Source organism: Euprymna scolopes, chromosome 37 (genome assembly GCF_053919585.1).
Source record: "Euprymna scolopes isolate OS-2025 chromosome 37, ASM5391958v1, whole genome shotgun sequence".
Taxonomy (NCBI): domain Eukaryota; kingdom Metazoa; phylum Mollusca; class Cephalopoda; order Sepiida; family Sepiolidae; genus Euprymna; species Euprymna scolopes.
Genome location: NC_136518.1, coordinates 1,028,367 through 1,048,985, shown reverse-complemented (window position 1 = coordinate 1,048,985; position 20,619 = coordinate 1,028,367). Strand labels below are relative to the sequence as shown.

General features: G+C 33.3%; 1 protein-coding gene across 11 annotated transcripts in view; it reads right to left on the bottom strand.

The window, feature by feature from the left end:
* The window catches only part of LOC145261029 (uncharacterized), a 126,504-nt gene that overhangs the window by 79,921 nt on the left and 25,964 nt on the right, over positions 1-20,619 (bottom strand). For all 11 annotated transcript variants that reach the window (XR_013864387.1, XR_013864386.1, XM_080119158.1 and 8 more), the window contains exons 3-7: positions 15,701-15,785; positions 12,433-12,564; positions 9,826-9,954; positions 9,283-9,355; positions 2,389-2,462 (exon numbers count right to left, since the gene is read on the bottom strand). Coding sequence is in view for 9 of the 11 variants with exons in the window: in XM_080119158.1 (XP_079975284.1) it covers positions 2,389-2,462; positions 9,283-9,355; positions 9,826-9,954; positions 12,433-12,564; positions 15,701-15,785 (493 nt within the window). In the remaining 2 variants the exon portion in view is untranslated. The remainder of the gene's footprint in view (positions 1-2,388; positions 2,463-9,282; positions 9,356-9,825; positions 9,955-12,432; positions 12,565-15,700; positions 15,786-20,619) is intronic.

Genomic DNA, 20,619 nt, shown 5'->3' with positions numbered 1-20,619 from the left:
TCTTGAAGATAATGAGCATAGTGGTCGGCGATTGAATGGTGACTACAATCAACAAGAAGCCTTAGTCAAAACTAATCCACACACAACTGTTCAAGGACTTACTTCTGAATTAGACATAACGTATACAGCGATTTGCAACCACTTGAGAGAGATTGGAAAGACAAAAAGATTGGATAACTGGGTGCCTCACAAATTGAATGACAACCAAAAGAAACGCCGTTATGAAGTGTCATCTTCCCTTCTTTTACACAACAAGAACGACCCGTTTCTCGACAAGGATGTGACTTGCGATCAAATGTTGGTTCTTTATGACAACCGGCGACGCTCAGATCAGTGGTTGGACACCAACAAACTTTCACAACACTTCCTGAAGACAGAGTTGCGCCCCAAAAATGTTATGCTGACTATCTGGTGATCTGCAACCGGTTTCATCCATTGCAGTTTTTTGAATGCAGGCGAAACCATTACAGCGGCGAAGTACTGTCAACAAATGAATGAAATACATCAGAAACTTCAACAACACCCAGTATTAGTTAACAGAAAAGACCCAATTCTCCTCCACAACAACGTTCAACCATATGTTGCTAAATCAACTCTGCATCAGTTGAACGAATTAGACTACAAAACTCTGCCTCATCCGCCATACTCTCCAAACCTCTCACCTACCGATTACCACTTTTTTAAGCGGTTTGAGAACTTTCTGCATGAGAAATGCTTCAAAAACCTAAACGATATCAAAAACGCTTTCAGCGACTTCTTGCCACCAGAACGCAAGATTTTTACGTTACTGACATAAATACACTTATTTTGCATTGGCAAAAATATGTTCATTCTTATTGGTGCACATTTCTTTGTAAAATTTTCTTCTTTTATGGTTTATGTTTAAACTTTGGGGGGGGGGGAGGAGCAAACCCTCAACAATTAATAATGGCATTGCGCCCGGTATTATTCAAATGTTTTATAAAATTATATACACATAAAAATCTTTACATATATATATATATATATATATATATATATATATATATATATATATATATATATATATTGCTTATTTATTTATTTGCCTTAGAATTGAATTATAGCAAGTATTATATCAACTACAACTTTGGTAAAAATTCAGTTGTAAATGACATTCTTCTGGAGATTAAAGGTTCAATCTTCAGTGCAGGCGACACTCAAAATGCAATTGCATATTTCTAAGGACTTCTACCCAGTGGCTGACAGAACAAGAACATGATACCCTGTAGATTAAATAAAAGGTTCTGTTCAAAATTCAGTGCAGATTCTAGAGTTCGGCAGAAAGACTCGCCAGTTCGACAAGATACATGTGAAAAAGGTTGGAGGTTATATCGACCGAAATGTTGTGAAAATAACACTCAAGATGAGAACAGTAGTCTGAAGAATTTAAATAATACGAATAATCAATCCTGATTTAAAAAAATCACAAACAAAATTTGGTCGATATTGCTTGATGCCAGAGTTTCAATAAACAAAAATTTCAACAAAGCCAGGCATTCAGAGTAATTTTTTTTTGTTTTTAATTCAATTTTCACCCCAAACAAGGCACAGTGCCACTTTAAAGTAGGGGGCTACTATTGGAGACATAAGTTGCAGGGATATTATGAAGGGAGATGAGTAGCAAGATGTCTGTTCATATTACACTTGAAATTGTGCATGTCAGTACAGTTGGCAAAGCAGAATCACGGAAGGGAGTTTCAAAGTCTAGCAGTTCTGCAGAAAAAAACCTACTGGAGCAGAAGGCTTTCTTACACCTAGGGATCTTTACTGTGTAGGGGTGGGATTTAGCTGCTTGTCAGGTTTGTCAGGGGTATTTATGTTGGGGAGGAACAAGAGCTTGTTGTTCGTCAGAGCATTCAGTATTAAAATACTTGTAGAATAGGTAGAGGGATGCAATATTTCGTTGATGGGACAGAGGCTGAAACTTATATGACAGTTGAGGATGTATCAGGCTGTGACTCTCTTTTGAACCCTGTCCAGGAGTGAGAGACTAGTAGCAGATGCACCAGTCCAAATGTGACAATAGTACTCCATACATGGGCGAATGGTGGCCTTGTAGAGGTACAGGATACTTTTAGGCGTGAGTAGCTTTCTAGTATGGCAAGTGTCTGATGGCAGACGATCAAAGTTCTTAACATGATGGCTGTTCCAGTATGAATGTACTAGATCGCACGTGACCCGTTAATTCAGTATGTGTTTCTTTTGCATGTAGATAAGATTTCCAGATTTATTTTGTATGTTTTCCAACCTTAATTTCAATCAAACGGAAAAAAATGTCTGAAAGCCTGAAGTAATGCAAAGAATTTTGAATTCTTCGTTTTAAAAATTAAAAAAAAAAAGAAAAAAAGATGAAAGATGAAGACTTACCCGTGTGTTTTTTAACGCATTTATTTGCGTGGGTAGCGTTACCTTTTATTTCGGCCATTTGTAACCGTGAACAGCTGTGGGCAAATGAAAAATAAAACAATATTAACTGTGTAGAGTTTCTATGTTGTGAACCCTGCTCCAAAAATTATTTTTATTGAATTCTTTTGAATTATCGTCATCATGTAATTGTGCTATGTTGATATATATATATATATATATATATATATATATATATATATATATATATATATATATATATATATATATATAAGTAGATTGTAGTTTGCTTGAAGCATTGTTGAAGAAAATTATAAGGTAAAATTAAAAGCCAAGAACAATGCGAGAGTTTTTTTTATATAGAGTAAAATTAAATGAAAACAAAAGAAATAAATTTATTTTTTTGTTGTTTGTTTTTTCTTTTTCACACAAATTTTAACTCTAAACAACAGTAAATTTTTTTTTTCTGTTGTATTCAATGGTGTTATAAATCTCAATATATTTCAGACCTATTAGTCCTTTTTCAAGAGAAGACAGCGGAAGAGTGTTCAAAATTGGAAAAGCAGCTACAGAGTTTGCCACGTGATACCGTGAAATATAGTACAAAAAATGACGTTAGGAGAACGTTAAAATAAATCAGTTGGTGTTTAAAATACTTGTTGCATCTGTGAATCAAGGGAGATGACTATTCAATCAAGGGTTGAAGGGAGGAAACTCTGTGAGATTTTATTAAAATAATTAAAAGATTAATAGAAGGGATAGAAGGGAATCTTAATATATATATATATATATATATATATATATATATATATATATATATATATATATATATATATATATATATTGTGTCTTGGAATGTCAGTTTTCAAAGATAATTCATGGACTAAAGACGTAATCTCCCCAGCACGGGTGATTACAGAAACATGTATGCACATATGTAGCCATCAATGTTTGTATAAATAAATTTAATATACCAGCTCTGTTTACTCATTGAGCACTTTTTGGTAGACACATGTTGTTTCATTGGATGTACTTCTAGGAAACTAAACTCTACTGCTATATATATATATATATATATATATATATATATATATATAAAGCTGAATGTGTGTGTGTGTGTGTGTGTCTCGTCCCGAATAGCCTCCTATGTGGTTGACTATTTTAAAAAACTGATTATATATAATGATAGAAGATGTATTGAGACACAGGAATTGGTACGTTTGATCCTGTAGAACGGTGGTTCATTAAAATTGTGGGGTCTGCGTTCCTGCCTGACCTCCATAGAATGGAAATAGGCACAAACTTTAATAAAGACTTTTCATATTCATCTGCGTAAGTATACTTTGATAATTATGTTTCAGTTTGAAGAAATATGGTATAATAAAATTATGGGGGTGTTCGTTCGCACCTGACCTCCATAGAATGGAAATATGTCACAAAGTTTAACAAGGTTTTTTAATATAGATCCACAGAATATTGTGATAAGTGTTTCAGTGTAAACAGGTATGGTATAATAAATTATGGGGTTTATCCATTTTATTTTTACTTTCATCATATTTTGCTTCGGTTTTGATAGCCCCAAATTCGAAGCTATCTCTTTACAGCCCTTCCTTTTCATAACTTATCATACTTTCATAAATCAGAGTCCATTTTCTGTAGGCTGTTTTTGAACCCAGTCAACGACGGGTACTTTTGCTAGTATATATATATATATATATATATATATATATATATATATATATATATATATATATATACTGGTTGTATCGGTTTGTTTCTTAGATGTAAATTCAATGAAACTCACATGTTTATAAAAAAGTGCTCAATGCAGCACAGAACTATGAAAACTATAAAAAAAAAAAAAGAACTGGTATACAGCCTGCTTATTATACAAACATTATTGGTTACATATGTGCATACATGTTTCAGTGGAGTCCTAATTCAGGGACAACACTTCATCAAACCAAAAAGAATTGATATTAAAACGGGTGTCAAGACTACATTGATTTTTATTTGGGTGTGATCTACATTTCGGGGAAAATTGGGGTGTATGCTTTCTGAATGTGAGTAGTAGGGAAACAGCATCCCCTTCCCCCTCCCCGCACCTCCAATACGAGAAATTAATGGTAAGCTACTGTTGCGATAATGCAAATTAATTTGCAAAGTTATTAAAAGAGGTGGAGAGTACTGGAAATCTAGGAAGACTTCTTGTCACTGAGTCTCTAGAGAACATCACAAGTTTTCTCAATAAAAAAATTTTGATGATGGCCTGTGTGACTACTCCTAGTGAGTAAATAATAAAAATAATAATAATAATAATAATAATAATAATTTATGGTTGAAAGAGCTCTGAGTCTTGGCCGATAATCTTTCTAGAGCTTGTGTCTCGATAAAAATATTAGTTATTTGCAACCATAAACACAACGCTTGTAGTAAGGAAATATTGGTTTGATGTCCGCCGGGGCTAACCATGTTCTACGGGCAGGTGAAGCGCTCTTTAGCTTTGATTGGAAATCATCTAGAGATGGTGTACCAATAAAAATGCCAAGGAAGAAACCTCCAAAAATACAACACATTCTTATGATGAATACAAATACAAATGAATTGAATCTGGGGAGGACTGCACCTTTAGTGCAGGACTTCAAGCCCTCCAAGTCAGAAATTCAAACGAGCAACACTTCTGTTCCTGGAGTATTGAGTTTTCCCAAATTAAAGGAAATCAATTATTACGCTGGTAGGAAATCGGCGAAGAGATCTGTTGGCGTTAAAAGGAAGAGCACAGGTTTGTAGTGAAATGTAAACTGAGAGCGGAATTACAAGAGGAATTGGAAAGGTGACACTGAAGTTCTGGGAAGAAGGAGGTATGTTCGAAATAACGGAAAATAAGCTGATAAATTAGATAAGAACAATATTTAGAAGAGGATGGCTTATGCCAGTTGAAATAGAATCGATCAAGAGGAGGATAGTAAACAGTCAATCGTACAATGCATCAGCCGGTGGCATTGACTATGCTGAAATCTTGCTCAAATCTGATTCTGTTAAAACACTTCCAGAAATGTCTCAAATGTGCCTAGAGATAGAAGAAAGTAGAAATGACACTATGGGAATGATAGATAATGATATAGTCTAAATGAAGAAGGATAGCTTACTTAATAATAGAGAGATTTCCAGTGCGAAAATAATAGACAATGAATTAAATTTGCTGAATAGACTGAAAAATTAATGAGAAGTAGTGAAAAATGAAAGATTTTTAATGCAAAAATGTTGACCAAACAAAGTTAAGGAATGCGACAAATAAAGTAAAGAATAAGGTGTCACTGGAGACATTTTGCAGGCAGGAGCTGTATTGGTTTGTGAGATGATAGAAGTGAAAGAACCAAAAATGAAACAGAAAAAAAGAACAATATTGTAGAAAGAGAATAGAAGGTGACCTGAAATGATTAAGGAAAGGTCTAGATTGAATTCAGGTATGGTTGAAAGGACAGTGGAAAAATGCAAATATGTAGAAAAAAAAAACTGGATAGACGATCCACTGAAAGCCAAGGGATTTAAATATCACTACAGAAGAGATAAAGCAACAGATTATGGGAAAAGCTTCAAGAGGTATGATAACAGAATGCAGCAGTTTAATGACAACAAGTTATTAAAAACGAAGCAATCAAGGTTCTTTAGAAAACTGGAAGGAGGTGAAACTAAAACAGTGGCTCCTAACCCTAACCCCCAAGAAGCTACAAAGTTTTGGTCAAGTACATGGTCAAGAGAGACTTTCCACAAGGTTGATGCTGACTAGGTCGCTAGAGTAAGTGAAAGACTGGAAGGGTACAAACAAGAGGATATCCACATTTCTGTTGATGATTTGAGAAAACAAATGAAGTTTATGCCTAAGTGGAAAGGATCCGGACTTGATGGAATTCATGGGTACTGGTTGCGATCTTTCACAAGAATCCATGAGAGGCTTGCTGTTTCTCTGGATGATTGTTAAAGATTGTGCCAGATACCAGAATGGCTTGTAGTGGGAAGCATTATTTTAATAATGAAAGATCCTGTTAAAGGGCTAAATTTTGAAAATTATAAACCAGTTGATTGCTTGAACTTGCTTTGAAAAACGCGGAGAGAGATAATCAGTTCATAAGTATATGACCATCATGATTCACTACCAGTGGAACAAAAGGTGGGAGGAAAGGTGTTTGGAAACAAAAGACCAACTACTGATTGATAAATCTAATATATAAATAGCTATATGTCTGTCTCCATATTTTCAAACTCTACTTCCTCCGAAACTAAAAGGCCCAAAGCAGCGTTAGGTGTCTCAAATGATTGGATTTATTATGGACTGTTCTTTTATGGGTCTTTAGCAGTTAAAATAGTTTTTAAGGGATCAAAAAGAGGTCAAAATTAAAAAAACAACCCGTTATACATTTTGTACATTCATCTTAGTTTATTTTTAATTTTTAATTTTTATATGTATGTCATGTTAGTACAGTGGTAACGTCACCAGCTTTACATGCTACAGTTTTGCTTTTGGCTTCGATTCTAGCTGATGGCACCCAAATACTTTTTTTTACTTTTAACGCCTTTGCTTTCAGTTTTTTGCTTTCAGTTTTTTTGATATCACGACTCAATAATAATAATATATACAACATTTGGACAAATTAAAATATCATATTTAAGCGTATTGTACGATCGGGCAAAGCCCCATCCCCTAGTGTATTTTAAAGAACTGCAAAAGGAGAAAAACAAACTTGAATATAGGTTGGATAGATTACAAGGAAGCTTATGATATGGTGCCGCCTTCGTACGTAATCAAGACGTTGAAAATGGTAGGAGGTGGCTGAAAATATAATTGAGTTCCTAGGGAAAAGTATGAGCAGTTGGAAAACCAACCTTTTCTTCAGATGGAAAACTATTAGGGTCAGTCAATATCAGATGCAGTATCTTCCTAGGAGATTCCTTTTCACCACTTTTGTTCATAATAGCACTCACACCATTGATACATGTACTAAGAAAGACAAAGATGGGATGCCAACTGGAGAAGAATGGACTGAAGATCAACCACATGCTATATTTATGGACGATCTGAAATTGTTTGACAAAACAGGAAAGGAAATTGACTCTCTGGTTCAAACTGTACAGCAGTCGAGTAAAGACATAAATATGGAGTTTGGAATTTGCAAAATAAACGAGGGAAGAGGGAAGCCATGAAAGGCATCATTTTGCCAAATAGTAAAAGATTAGGTGATCCTGATGCAGAGGTTTGCAAGTATCTTGGGGTGCTTGAACTTGATACGATGTTTTGCAGTGAAATAAAAGAGAAGACGAAAGAGGTGTATATGAGGAGACTCAAACTGCTCCTGAAATCTAGACTGAATGCTAAGAACCTGTTCACAGCCATCAATTCATTGGCGGTTGTTGTAATTCGATACAGTGCATATTTTGTAGGATGAACACAGGAGAAATGAAGCATCTGGATAGCGACACACGGAAACTGTTAGTCCAGTATGGAGCACTTCATCGAAATTCCAATGTGCTCAGGCTGTATATGACAAGGAAAGAAAGGAGGAAGAAGGCTGATTGCGATTGAAGAATGTGTTGGGGGAGAGCTTAGATGTGTTCACAACTACTTGGCTAACAGTATTAAATGGTTACTCGCAACAGTGGTGAAAGAGGGGGAGCTAGATAAAGATTCATTGGAAGATAAACAAAAGCACAAGGAAAGAATTGAAGCAGAAAAGTTGATTAAGTTGGTAAGAATGAAACTTCATGGTCTGTTTGAGCGAGATACTGAGGCACAAAAATGTCAGGACACGTGGAATTTTTTTGGTCTAAAGGTGACTTAAAAAGAGAAACAGATAATCTTATATTTGCTGCTCAGGAACAGGCACTAAATACAAATGCAATCAATAAAAACATCGATGGGAAGGACTGTTTTGATAAGTGCAGGTTGTGTCGTATATCTCTTGAAACAGTGTCACACATTGTTAGTGCATGTTCTATACTTGCTCAGAAGACTACAAACGTCGCCATGACAAAGTTTGTACAAATCTGCACTGGAGTTTGTGCCAAAAGTTTGGAATCCAAGTGATGAACAAATGATACCAACACCATCCAGAAAGGGTAGTGGAAAGTCAGGATATTAAGATTCTCTGAGATTTCATGATTTACTGTGATAACTCACAGGAAACCGGATATTTTAGTTGTGAGCAAAAAAACCAATGAATGCCAAATTATTGATGTGGCTTGCTCAAACGACATCAACTTAACAGGCAAGGAGAATGAGAAACTACGGAACTATTAGAAATTAAGGGTGGAGATATTTAGGTTGTGGAATAAGAAAACTTCCATCGTGCCAATAATTATAGATGCGCTTGGCTCAATTTCTGATGCTTTTATGAAACAGCTGAACTCCTTCAGAATCAGATACAACATCACCGTACTCCAGAAATCAGTTCTGCTTGGCTTAGTAAACATCCTACGCCAGGTGCTTTCAATCCAATTGACTCTTTGACTATCCTCACTAGCTTTGGTATAAAAGCCCACTCTTGAGGAGAAAAAAAACCAGTGTAAAACATCATAACACTGTTAAGTTAATGGAATAATAATAACAATAACAATAATAATAATAATAATAATAATAATAATGATGATGATAACAATAACAACAACAACAACAACAACAACAACAACAACAACAATAATAATAATTTTTACGTTGGAGAAGAGTTTATTTATTACATTTTAGATGTGTTGTGTTACTATATTTTACTATTACTCCATCAACAGAAAAATGAAAAATACCAGACCATTCTCGCCTCCCACCACCCCAATTTTCTGTCAACATTTTCATTAACAATTAAAAGTTAAAAAAAAATACCCAAAAAAACAAAGAAAGAAACCTACTCAAAATGTCTTGCACAAAAACCGTAGCCATGCCAATCTTTGTAGTGGAAATTCGTACAGCGTTCACATCTCCCTGCAGAAGAGAAAGACAAATATTAGTCTTCAGATTTAACTATTTTAATGGCAAATCAGAGGAGAGATTTAATAGATAAGTTAAACATTTAATAAAATTTGATTGATGATTTAAACAATTAATTAGATTTCTAAGAATACACAGGTAACAAGAGCTAATTTAATTGATGACTTAAAAAATTAGTGAGATTTCTACGAATACAAAAATCAACAAGAAGTAATTTAATTGATTACTTAAAAATTAATGAGATTGCTAAGAATACAAAAGCAACAAGGAGTGATTTAATTGATGACTTAAAAATTAATGAAATTTCTAACAGAGCAAGAAAGGGTACATGGAAATGACAACAGAGTTGAAAAAAAAAAAAGTCTTTAATAATTCAAAGCCGCCTCTCTGTCATGACAAAAAACAAAATTTATATCCCCAAAAAGGCAAAAAAAAAAGAACCCAGTAAACTTTTTTTCCATCACCTTTTTGGGTAAGTTCTTTTCCGGCCGGACAGCCACCATATTTTAATTGACAAGCCAGGGAATTTTCACCGAACCAACCTTTGGATCTGTCACATTCACAAATGTTATCTGATACAGATACGGAATCACCTGGGAAAAAGAAAAAGACATTTCTATTTGAAATCTTTTGTAAACTTATTCAATGGGTATTTCAAATTCATTTTGGTACATTCAACACACACTGTAATGTGAAGTTCTTAAATAATATATACATACTAGCAGGCCGCCCGGAGTTGCCCTGTCGTAAAATATGCATAAAAATTATATTTTAATTCATACGGAAACTGAGACGTGCGCGTGTGAGTATTATTTTTTTCTAAACAATTCACTTTTTGTAAGTAAAAAAAAAAAAAAAATGCTCAGGCTGAGATCAAAACCAAAACCTAAAGGCATTCAATTAAGTACAATAACCATTAGGCCAGCTTGACATGATCTTATTTTTAACATAATGAATCTGTCATGTGAACCATTTACACATGCACATTTGTGGAACAGTTAGCAAACAGATAAAAATCCTACGACTCCCACGAACCAATTTTTCAATTTTGAACCGTTAGCAGCCCGTTTTTTTTCGGATGAAAACACACACACACACACACACACACACACACACACACACACACACACACACGCACGCACGCACGCACGCACGCACGCACGCACACACACACACACACACACACACACATATTTCATTAAATAAAATAGAGTGTTTTTGTCTATTAATTTTGTTTTTAATCCTTTCCAACTTCTGAATAACGGTCTTCACTTCTGGCAGGAACTGGATGATGTAATCGCAATATTTGTCGTAAGTCTGGGTACTTTCCAATCCTTTTGGATTCATCATCAGGGATAGATTAATCTATCTGGTTTTTAACCATTTATATAATTTTAGTAAATAACGTGTGTATTTATTTCATTGGTAAAGTTTATTTTATTGACAGTAGATTTTTTAGTTTAATAATAAATGAAAACTTGAAATACTAGAAGCATTACAAATAAAAACTAAAACCTACTATCAATAATATAAACTTTACCAATAGTAATAATATCCTGAAATGTTTGTAAAGTTATTAAAATAATTAATCAATGAAAATAAATGTACACGTTATTAAAAAATTATATAAATTGTTCAAAACTAGTCAAAACTTGTGGCTCCAACTTTATTGGCTTGCCTTTCTCTCAGACTTTGTCTGCAACACTGAAGGGGGACCCTGGTAACTAAGCAAACCTAGGTCTCCTTATCATCTGCCTAGGCATGCATCCAGAGAACCAAGTCCAGCTTCAAACTGTATATCCACAGAAGATGCTGCAGTGCACCAGACTAGATGCAGAATGGCATTGTCTTATTAGATAAAAGGTTGCCATCAAACAAAAAAGATTTTTATATAATGACAACTTTTCCTCATTTCAAAATTTTCTGTTCTAAAAAAGATTATTTATTAAAAAATTCGTTTGAGAAAAAGACATTCATTTTCATTGATTTTAGAAAAAATGCAAAAAATTCCTGTTATAATTTATTTCAAAATTCTAAATTCTTTAAAAAACCTAAAACTATTATAATTCAATAAAACTTTAAGAACTTCTGAAATTGTCTTCCCCTGTTTCTTAAAAAATGAAAACAAAAATTTGTAAACTAAAATGCAAAGCTGCCTTATTTTTCTACTCGACTTAGCTTTAGTTGAGGAAGCTGGATTTCGAACAGGATCCCAGCTGAAACATGTATGCACATGTGTAGCCAATAATCTGTGTATTATAAAGAAATTTAGACGATTTCGTACATTAAACGATTTAAACGGCTTCCGGTTTGAAAATCCTCAAAAGTAAACCATATTACTCAAATTTGAAAACTCTAACCTGCCAAAAATGTAAGTCAAAACAAATATATTTGTAAAACGATTTTACAGAAATAATTAATACTGAAAGTAAAAAATATTTTTAAATATAATAGATAAGAAAATCCGCAAAATGATTAAAAAATAAATAATTAATGCTGAAAGTAGAATATATTTTAGATATAATAAATAAAAATATCCGTAAAGTGATTTTTACAGAAATAAAAATTACGTAAAGTAAAAATATATTTAAAAATATAATCAAGTTGAATATCCGAAAAGTAGTTTTTTTTACAAAAATAATTAATATTGAAAGTAAAATATATTTTTTTAGATATAATAAATGAAAATATCTGTAAACTAATTTTTACAGAAATAATTAATATTGAATGAAAAATATATTTCTTTAGATATAATAAATAAAAATTTCCGTAAACTGATTTAAACAAAAATAAATAATATTGAATGTAAAATATATTTTTTTTAGATATCATAAATAAGAATATGCGTAAACTAATTTTCAAGAAATAATTAATACTGAGAGTAAAAAATATTTTTAAATATAATAAATAAGAATATCTGTAAACTTATTTTTACAAAAATAATTTATAAAGATAGAGACCTAATATATCTAACTTAAAGAAACAAACAAGCAATTATTTATTTACTTCAGAGGTAAAAAGCAAGCAAACAAATAAAACAATAAAAAACAATTAATTACTTATTTACTTACTTAATTTGCAAATTTTTTTATAACATTTTTTAAGATCGAATGAACTGCTGTTAAAAGGATTGTCGGTTCCAGGCGGACATTTCAGGCACTTATCTTCAGCTCCTTCTCGCTCACAAGTTTTGATATAATAGCCTTGAAAAGAGAAACAATATATATATATATATATATATATATATATATATATATATATATATATATATATATATATATATATATATATATATATATATAAAATAAAAATTACAAATAAATTTACCAAAATGATCCAAGATGGTAAAATTAAAGTATATTATAAATATTAAAGAATTAATATTTATAAAGTTATCTCAGCCAGATGTAAAAGCTCGATAAAACCAAATAGGAAATAGAGCTTATAATAATTTATCTTCCACCAGACTATCCATTCATGTGTAATCACCTTTTTCTTCACCATATTCCCTCTGCTTAACTTTTTTTGTTTTCAAGTAAGATCTTTGACTTACTTGTTGTTTCATCAAATACGTTTGCATGCAAAATCCGATCCCACATTTTGATAATTCCTACCCTCTGATGAGAAGGAAAGTATTTCTTCGAAACTCCGCAGATTAAGGACTATCCACTTATCTAGTATTTCCTTTTCAGATTAAATATGTTTTTAACTCATTTCAAAGTGTTTTTTAACATGTTTTATTAACTGTTTGCTCGTATATATATATATATATATATATATATATATTGGTGAGTTACATTCCAATGAACAACAAAACAAAACAAAAAAACACAAGAAAATAGAATCAAACAATAATCATTATTTTTGCTCATTTTTATACTAATGTGAACAAATATTTTTAATTAATTTTTTATATAGACAAATGCCTATATAGTTTTTATAAGTTTTTGATACTTATTATATATTTTATTTTTATTTTTTGAAATTAACTTTGAAATGAAACTTCATAATTTGTATATTCATTTTTTTTTGTGGACTGTTATCCTCATCTTTATAGTTGTTGTTTTACCACGTTTTGACTAACTCATCCTCTGGCCTTCTTCAAGTGGTTAACTGCAATGGGATAAGAATGCAGAGTCTTGTAGCTGTATCTCAGTAATTACTGCCTTCCATAGTTGTTGTTATCACACCACGTTTTTTGCCAACTCATCCTCTGGCCTGCTTTGAGTTCCTACTCAAAGCAGGCCAGAGGATGAGTTGGCAAAAAACTCTATCTTCAGACAATGTTCACTTGGAAGGGTCCAAAGGGGCGATCAAGGTTGGGTTTTTTGGTCTTATAAATCCAATTTTGTGTTTTTATCTGATCTTCTTTTTTTTTTTTTTTTTTACATGGGGGTCACCAATTATCAAGGCCCGAAGGCCACTCAGGGATAAGGGTTATTACGTGTATAATGGGATAGTATTGTAATAATCATTAGTATTGGGGGTTTCGATAGAGTGTGTTACTTAAGGGGGCGGTTTGTCAGGAGTTTGTTTATGTTGGACTTGAAGACGTCCAAGTTGTAGTCAGGTGGGAAACAGGCAAGCAGCAGAGAGTTCCACTGTCGTGCAGTTCTAAGAAAGAAGCTTTGCTCATGGAATCTATGTTTGGATTTAGGCACAGATAAAGAGTGGGGAAAATTATTGACAGTAGTTTCAGCCAGACGGGTGTTTCTTGTGAAAGATTGGCGAGGGGGGGGACGAGGAATTGGAGCTCAGACGAGCACCTGCCATAGAAATAACGATAAAACAAAGACAGGCTCGCAACGTCTCTTCTGTGGGAGAGAGGTTGCAGAGAAGAGAAAAGGGCATCCCCCACTAAACCACGAAGTCTATTTTGTACTTTGTCAAGGCAGGATAGGCTAATTTTAGCAGGTCCTGCCCAGATGTGGCAGCAGTACTCCATCCTTGAACTGGTCTTCCATTATTGTGTCTGTACCGAATGGTATTATATATTATTAAAAAATTTTTTTTTAATCCTTTGAGATGATAACAATCCTGTTGTGGTTAACCACCTGAAGAAGGCCAGAGGATGAGTTGACCAAAACGTAATGAAAGAACAACTATGAAGATGAAGATAAGTCTACAAAATATGAAAACACAACTTTTGACATGCTTCATTTTATTGATGGGAGATATGGTCCATTATCCTATTGAAAATGATTTATCCTCAGTCATGGTTGATGGAATGAAAGCAAAAAATCCCTTATCTTCTCTATATAAATAAAATGAACTCATTTTTTCCCGTCTGATTTTGACATTAATAGGATTAAAAATCAAGATATTTCATGCAAATATAATATGCACAAACGGCAGAACAATATCTGAGGTGTGTTATAGGCTTATTATTTCTCAAATTCCTCGATAATCTTAGATTTCTATACTTTTTCTGCTGAGAAGTCACGGCCAAAATCGGTTAAGATTAATGGAAGTGGTAAAATATTTTCTCTCTAATAAATTCCTCCTCCCCCTGCCACCACTTAACACCGTTTGGGGATCGTTCACAAGGAACTGTTGAGAAGAGAACACCGGTTTGGCTTCGTAGTTCTTTCATGTGAAGTTATTTAAAATCACTAAACTAAGCTGCAGTGCTCTGTGGCGTAGTGGTTAGCGTGCTGAACAATTCACATTATATTTTCACGTTCGCGCCGACCTACCGTAGTCGTTTTTTTTTTTTTTTTTTTTTTTCCTAAACAACTGGAATGGACTTTTCTTGGTGGCCGAACTGTTAACGTTGCAGATGTTTTTTTTGTTTTTTTTTCACACTTTATTTTCCTACTTTTACTCATGACTCCGGGTTTGATCCTCCCTACTTACCTACCATAACATTTTTTAAAACTCCCCCTCCCCCGTCTCGGAAACAAACACTCGGGCAACGCCGGGTACCCCCGCTAGTAGATTAAATAAAGGATATCGTTCAATATTCAGTACAGATTTCTAAGTTAGACGACACACACCTGGAGAAAGATAAAGGTTACATCTGCCGAAACATTGTGAAAATAATCTCGGAGGCTAAACAATAACAGCATACAACAATAACAAACGAAATTGGCGTAAACGCTATTTAGATCTAGTTTTTAAAATCTAACAATTTTATTAGGAAAAATTATATTGCATTTTCTCTATGTAAAGATTATTAGTTATTATGCAATTTCAATTTTCGATCTTGTTAGCTTTTTTCATCAGGTAGGTTCATGTCTTATTTGTTGCGTTTTCTATAAAAAATATAATAAACAGCATCTTTGGAATGGAATAGAAAATATATCTGTTTCTGACCAATGCGGATATTTATAAACTTACCTTCCCTGCAGCTCCACACCGGCACACAGCAAAACGTATGCTCCATTTGGCCTTCAGGACACCTTGTAGCCAATGCAGAGAAGATCTGAAAAGACAACAATTAAACTACTAAGATGAATTGAAATAATCGAAATAAAAAATATAGCAGTTGTTCAGCTGTATATCCTTATAGAGATACCTTAGGGTAAAATCTGGTACTACCAGATTAGGCTGTCTCAAAATAGTGGCTTCCTGACCTACAGTACATCAAGCATTAATGTTATTGTTTTTTCTCTTTCCTTTGCAAAACTCAGTCATTTTTTGCAAAGCTTTTGTGGACCAGTAAGTGTCCGGAAGAAAGTCACAACTCAGTATTTAGTGAAAAAAATATATTGAAAAGAAAGACAAATAAACATAATGATTACGCATCAGTCCGACTACCAAGTGTGCATAACTTGTGCATAACACGAAGAGGCATATTCTACCAATCTTTATAGTGAGAGGAGAAGGTCATTGTTATCTGTAAGGTGGACACCACTACACCTTAACTCCACAGGAATTTCAATATCTTTTTCTCTTATGGTTGATCACAATAAGTTCCGTTTTTAGAAGAATTTGCCCCCATTCAGCTCCATACAAACTTCTGAGCTTGGAAGTGGATGATGGTAATACTGCATTTAGTCATGTAGAAAAAGCAGCACAAATCGAAATTTCTTTAGTCTTTTTTTTACATGGAGAATAGGTGCTGCCAATTAACTATCTTCCAATTTAATCTGTCTAATTCTTCTATTATTTTGTAAATGATGCGAAAGGCACATTTTTTTTTAATTAAATTCTGGTTTGATGTTCTCTTTTAGTTTATTTTGCATAAAACAAGACCGACCGGAAAAAAATGTTGGGAAGTGTTTCTTTCATTTTTTTCTTTTTTTTTTTTAGTTGCTTTTACTCAGTCGTCAGGCTTACTATTTTCTGACAAAAAGTATAATTGGTAAATTCCAAAGATTGAACTGTTCTACACAGTTTGTGCTAAATAAATTGTTCACATTTTTTAACGCGTACATTTACATTTTTTTTGGTAGGTTTGTTAAACGCAAGGTTAGCAATAATTTCACCCTTGGATTTAATTTTTGTACCTTTCACTGATCTGGCTATTGTTTTGATTTTGTTTAGCATGGTTACTTTATTCAAAATTTTCTATGTGTGCAGGTTGATTATAGATGAGTTAGACTCATTCAGAATTCTTACCTGAACCTTATCTTGTTGCACTTGAGCTGTCCCGTTTTTTTTGTTCTTGTGGATTTAACCCGGGTTTATTTTCTTTACTGGTTATGCAATGTGAGCTCTTATGCCCGACTTTATTACAAGTTAAACAAGTTTTAAAATGGTGTAGGAAATCCCTAAGTCAATGAAGGGATCCACAAGAGAAACCGAAGCTAGGCGGTAAGTTTTCATGAGTTTTATTTGTTTTGTAGGAGAGTGAAAGAAGTCTCTCTTTCTCGTTTGACTTGTTTTTGAAAGAGAACTGAAGTGTGCTTTCTAGTGTTGGGATGATTGATTGGGAATTGAAAAATCAGAAATTTTCGTGGTATCAGAATCGGTATCAGAATCGGTATCAGAATCGGAAAAATGTGTGCCTATTTTCCAATGCCAAAAACTATTCTTTTGTCCTTTTAAATTTTATGTTGTTAAAAACAAAATCTTCAACTGCTAGCAGTAAAGAAAAGAAAATTTATTAATTTTTAAATTACCAGTAAAACTAAAATTTATAGATTATTATTTAATTTTTATGTTTAAGATAATATCTGCACATTTAACATGTGTTTTGATGGTAATCGGGGAAAATAACAACTCTATAGTTAAATATTTAGAAATTTATAAAGAATCGGAATCGGAATCAGTAATTGTATTGGAATCAGGAATCTAGTACGGAATCAGTAATTGTATCGGAATCGGGGAAAAATATTGGAATCGTCCTACTACTAGCCGACTTATCTTTTTTATGTGAACAATGCTCAACTCTTCAACATGTTTAGAGTCTTTTGTTAACATTTACAAGTCTTTGGCAGTCTTTGGTTATGTTATGTAACGTTAAATTTGGTTTTCCTCCTAACTTAGCACTTTTGGCCTGATTTCTTAATCTGATTTCCACGGATACAAGTTCTTAAATGAATATTAAGCATTTAAAGTTATTCGAGCTAAATTAAGCAAGTTTGAAATCATTATGAGAGCGTCAAATAGTCTTTGTTGTCTTTTCTGAATAAGTTTTAAAATTTCTACCTTTTGTGAATCAGGGAAGTCTTAGGGTTATATAGTTTTGTTAAAAGTTTAACAGCTTCAGCAGAAATCAAATCAATTTTGGGTAAAATGTAATCCAAAAATTTGTTATGTTCGGTGTTCTCCTATTTCTGGAGCAGTAGGCGAACTTTTTGGAAGTCTGTCCATTTTTTATGATGTATTTTGTATAGATCTTCATATCTTTTGAAACGTGAAACAAATGTTTTATCCTCGTCTGGGGAATAAGTGAAATTGTCAATTGCATTTCAATGGCATTATTCATGTTTCAGTTGTTGTTCCAATAGAAGTCTTTGAGTTCCTTCTTTGTGTTTAGTTCAAATTTTTTCTATTTTTCTTTGGGTTTTTATTGTTATTTTAGCAGTCTTTCTTCAGTTTTTGTTGATGGAAGTTTCTTCGTTTTTTAAAAAATTATTATTCATTTGGTGTTTAACCAGTCCTACTATAGTAGATTTGAAATCTTGCATAGTTAAATGTGACTTTAAAGTACGGCTTTAGCAAAGTATAACACTTTTTTTAGTATGTTTTCCACGTAAAAGTATTTACAATTAGATTTTAGTCAACAGTAAAATAAGTTTTAATACTTTTGGTGGTAGTAATTCTTTTTCGTTTTGGGAGAGAAATTATGTATTCCTATCTTGTTAAGGAAGCGAAATAAAATAATAAAATCAACGATGCATTCTTTGAGGGAATTAGAGAAAAGGAATTCATTTTAGGTAAAAACAAAAAAAAGCAAAGACAAAATAATCCCAAAATCCAACTTAGGGATCTTTTTCAAGTCCGCCAATGAAGCCTGTTTTTAACACTTGAGTTTGTCGTGTATTTTCGCCGTTGTTTCTCTACTTTTATCCTTCTAAGGTTCTCGAAATAAAAATTCCTTAATAATCCTCATTGCCTGTGTTGTGGTCGATATAAGTTCGAGTTTCTTAATAATCCTCGTCACCAGTGTTGTGGACGACATAAGTTTGAGTTCCTTAATAATCCTCGTCGCCAGTGTGGTGGCGTCCTTTTTAATGTTTTTGAATACAAAGTTCCTGAATTATTTTCGTAAACAGTGTTGTGGACGACATAAGCTTGAGTTCCTTAATAATCCTCGTCGCCAGTGTGGTGGCGTCCTTTTTAATGTTTTTGAATACAAAGTTCCTGAATTATTTTCGTAAACAGTGTTGTGGACGACATAAGTTTGAGTTCCTTAATAATCCTCGTCGCCAGTGTGGTGGCGTCCTTTTTAATGTTTTTGAATACAAAGTTCCTGAATTATTTTCGTAAACAGTGTTGTGGACGATATAAGTTTGAGTTCCTTAATAATCCTCATCGCCAGTGTGGTGGCATCCTTTTTAATGTTTTTGAATAGAAAGTTCCTGAATTATTTTCATAAACAGTGTTGTGGACGACATAAGTTTGAATTCCTTAATAATCCTCGTCGCCAGTGTGGTGGCGTCCTTTTTAATGTTTTTGAATAGAAAGTTCCTGAATTATTTTCATAAACAGTGTTGTGGACCGGTATGGCTCCAGAAGAAAGACACAACTCGTAATTTAGTAGAAACAAAATGTATTGAAAAAAAAAAGACAAACACAACAAATACAGAGAGTGGTTGATTGCAAAGAGTACATAATTTGTGCCAGGTCATTGTTAACCATAATGTAGGCACCACAATGAAAACCAAAAACAAAAGCAACAATTTTCTTTACAAAACAACCAAAAGAACTAGGAGCATATTTTTTATATCAAAATGATTAAACTAAAGAAGGATTGAAATACTGTAAAGCGAAACAACCAACACAAACCAAACATCATGAATAAATATTTGAAGAAATAAAGAACTTGAACTATATAAATTTTTCTAAAATAACTTGAATCGGCATTAAATAACATGTAAAGGGTTGATTTGTTGTAAAACAAAACAACCAAACAATAAAACGTTATGGTTAGGGTTAGGGTTAGGGTTAGATACGTCATCTTAAATATTATTCTAATACACAAGAAGTAAGGTATTACGTAATGGATTGCCCAGAAGAGATACTTAAAATTGATGGTGTTTTTTTTTTTTTTTTACAAGGAAGTCACCACTTATCAATAAGGGTTATTGCGTGTACAGTAATCAATGGGATAATATCGTAGTAATCGTTAGTATTGGAGATCTGATAAAGTGTCTTACTTAAGGGGGCGGTTTATCAGGAATTTGTTTATGTTGGACTTGAAGACATCCAAGTTGTAGTCAAGTGGGAAACAGGCAAACGGAACAAAATTCCACAGGCATACACTTCTAAGAAAGAAGCTTTGTTCATGGAATCTACGTCTTGATTTTGGCACAGATAAAGAGTGGGGAAAATTACTGACAGTGGTTTCAGCTAGACGGGCGTTTTTCGTGAAAGATTGGCGAGAAGGGGGGACGAGAGATTAGAGCTCAGACGATAAAACAACAACAGACTTGCATCGTCCCTTCTGTGGGAGAGAGGTTGCAGGGAAGAGAAAAGGGCATTCCCCACTAGCCTACAAATTCTATTTTGTACTCTGTCAAGGCAGGATAGGCTGTTTTTAGCAGCTCCTGTCCAGATATGGCAGCAGTACTCCATCCTTGGACGTACTTGGCTTTTATATAGATAGAGAATTGCATCAGTAGTGAGATATCTACTGGAGCGGTAAA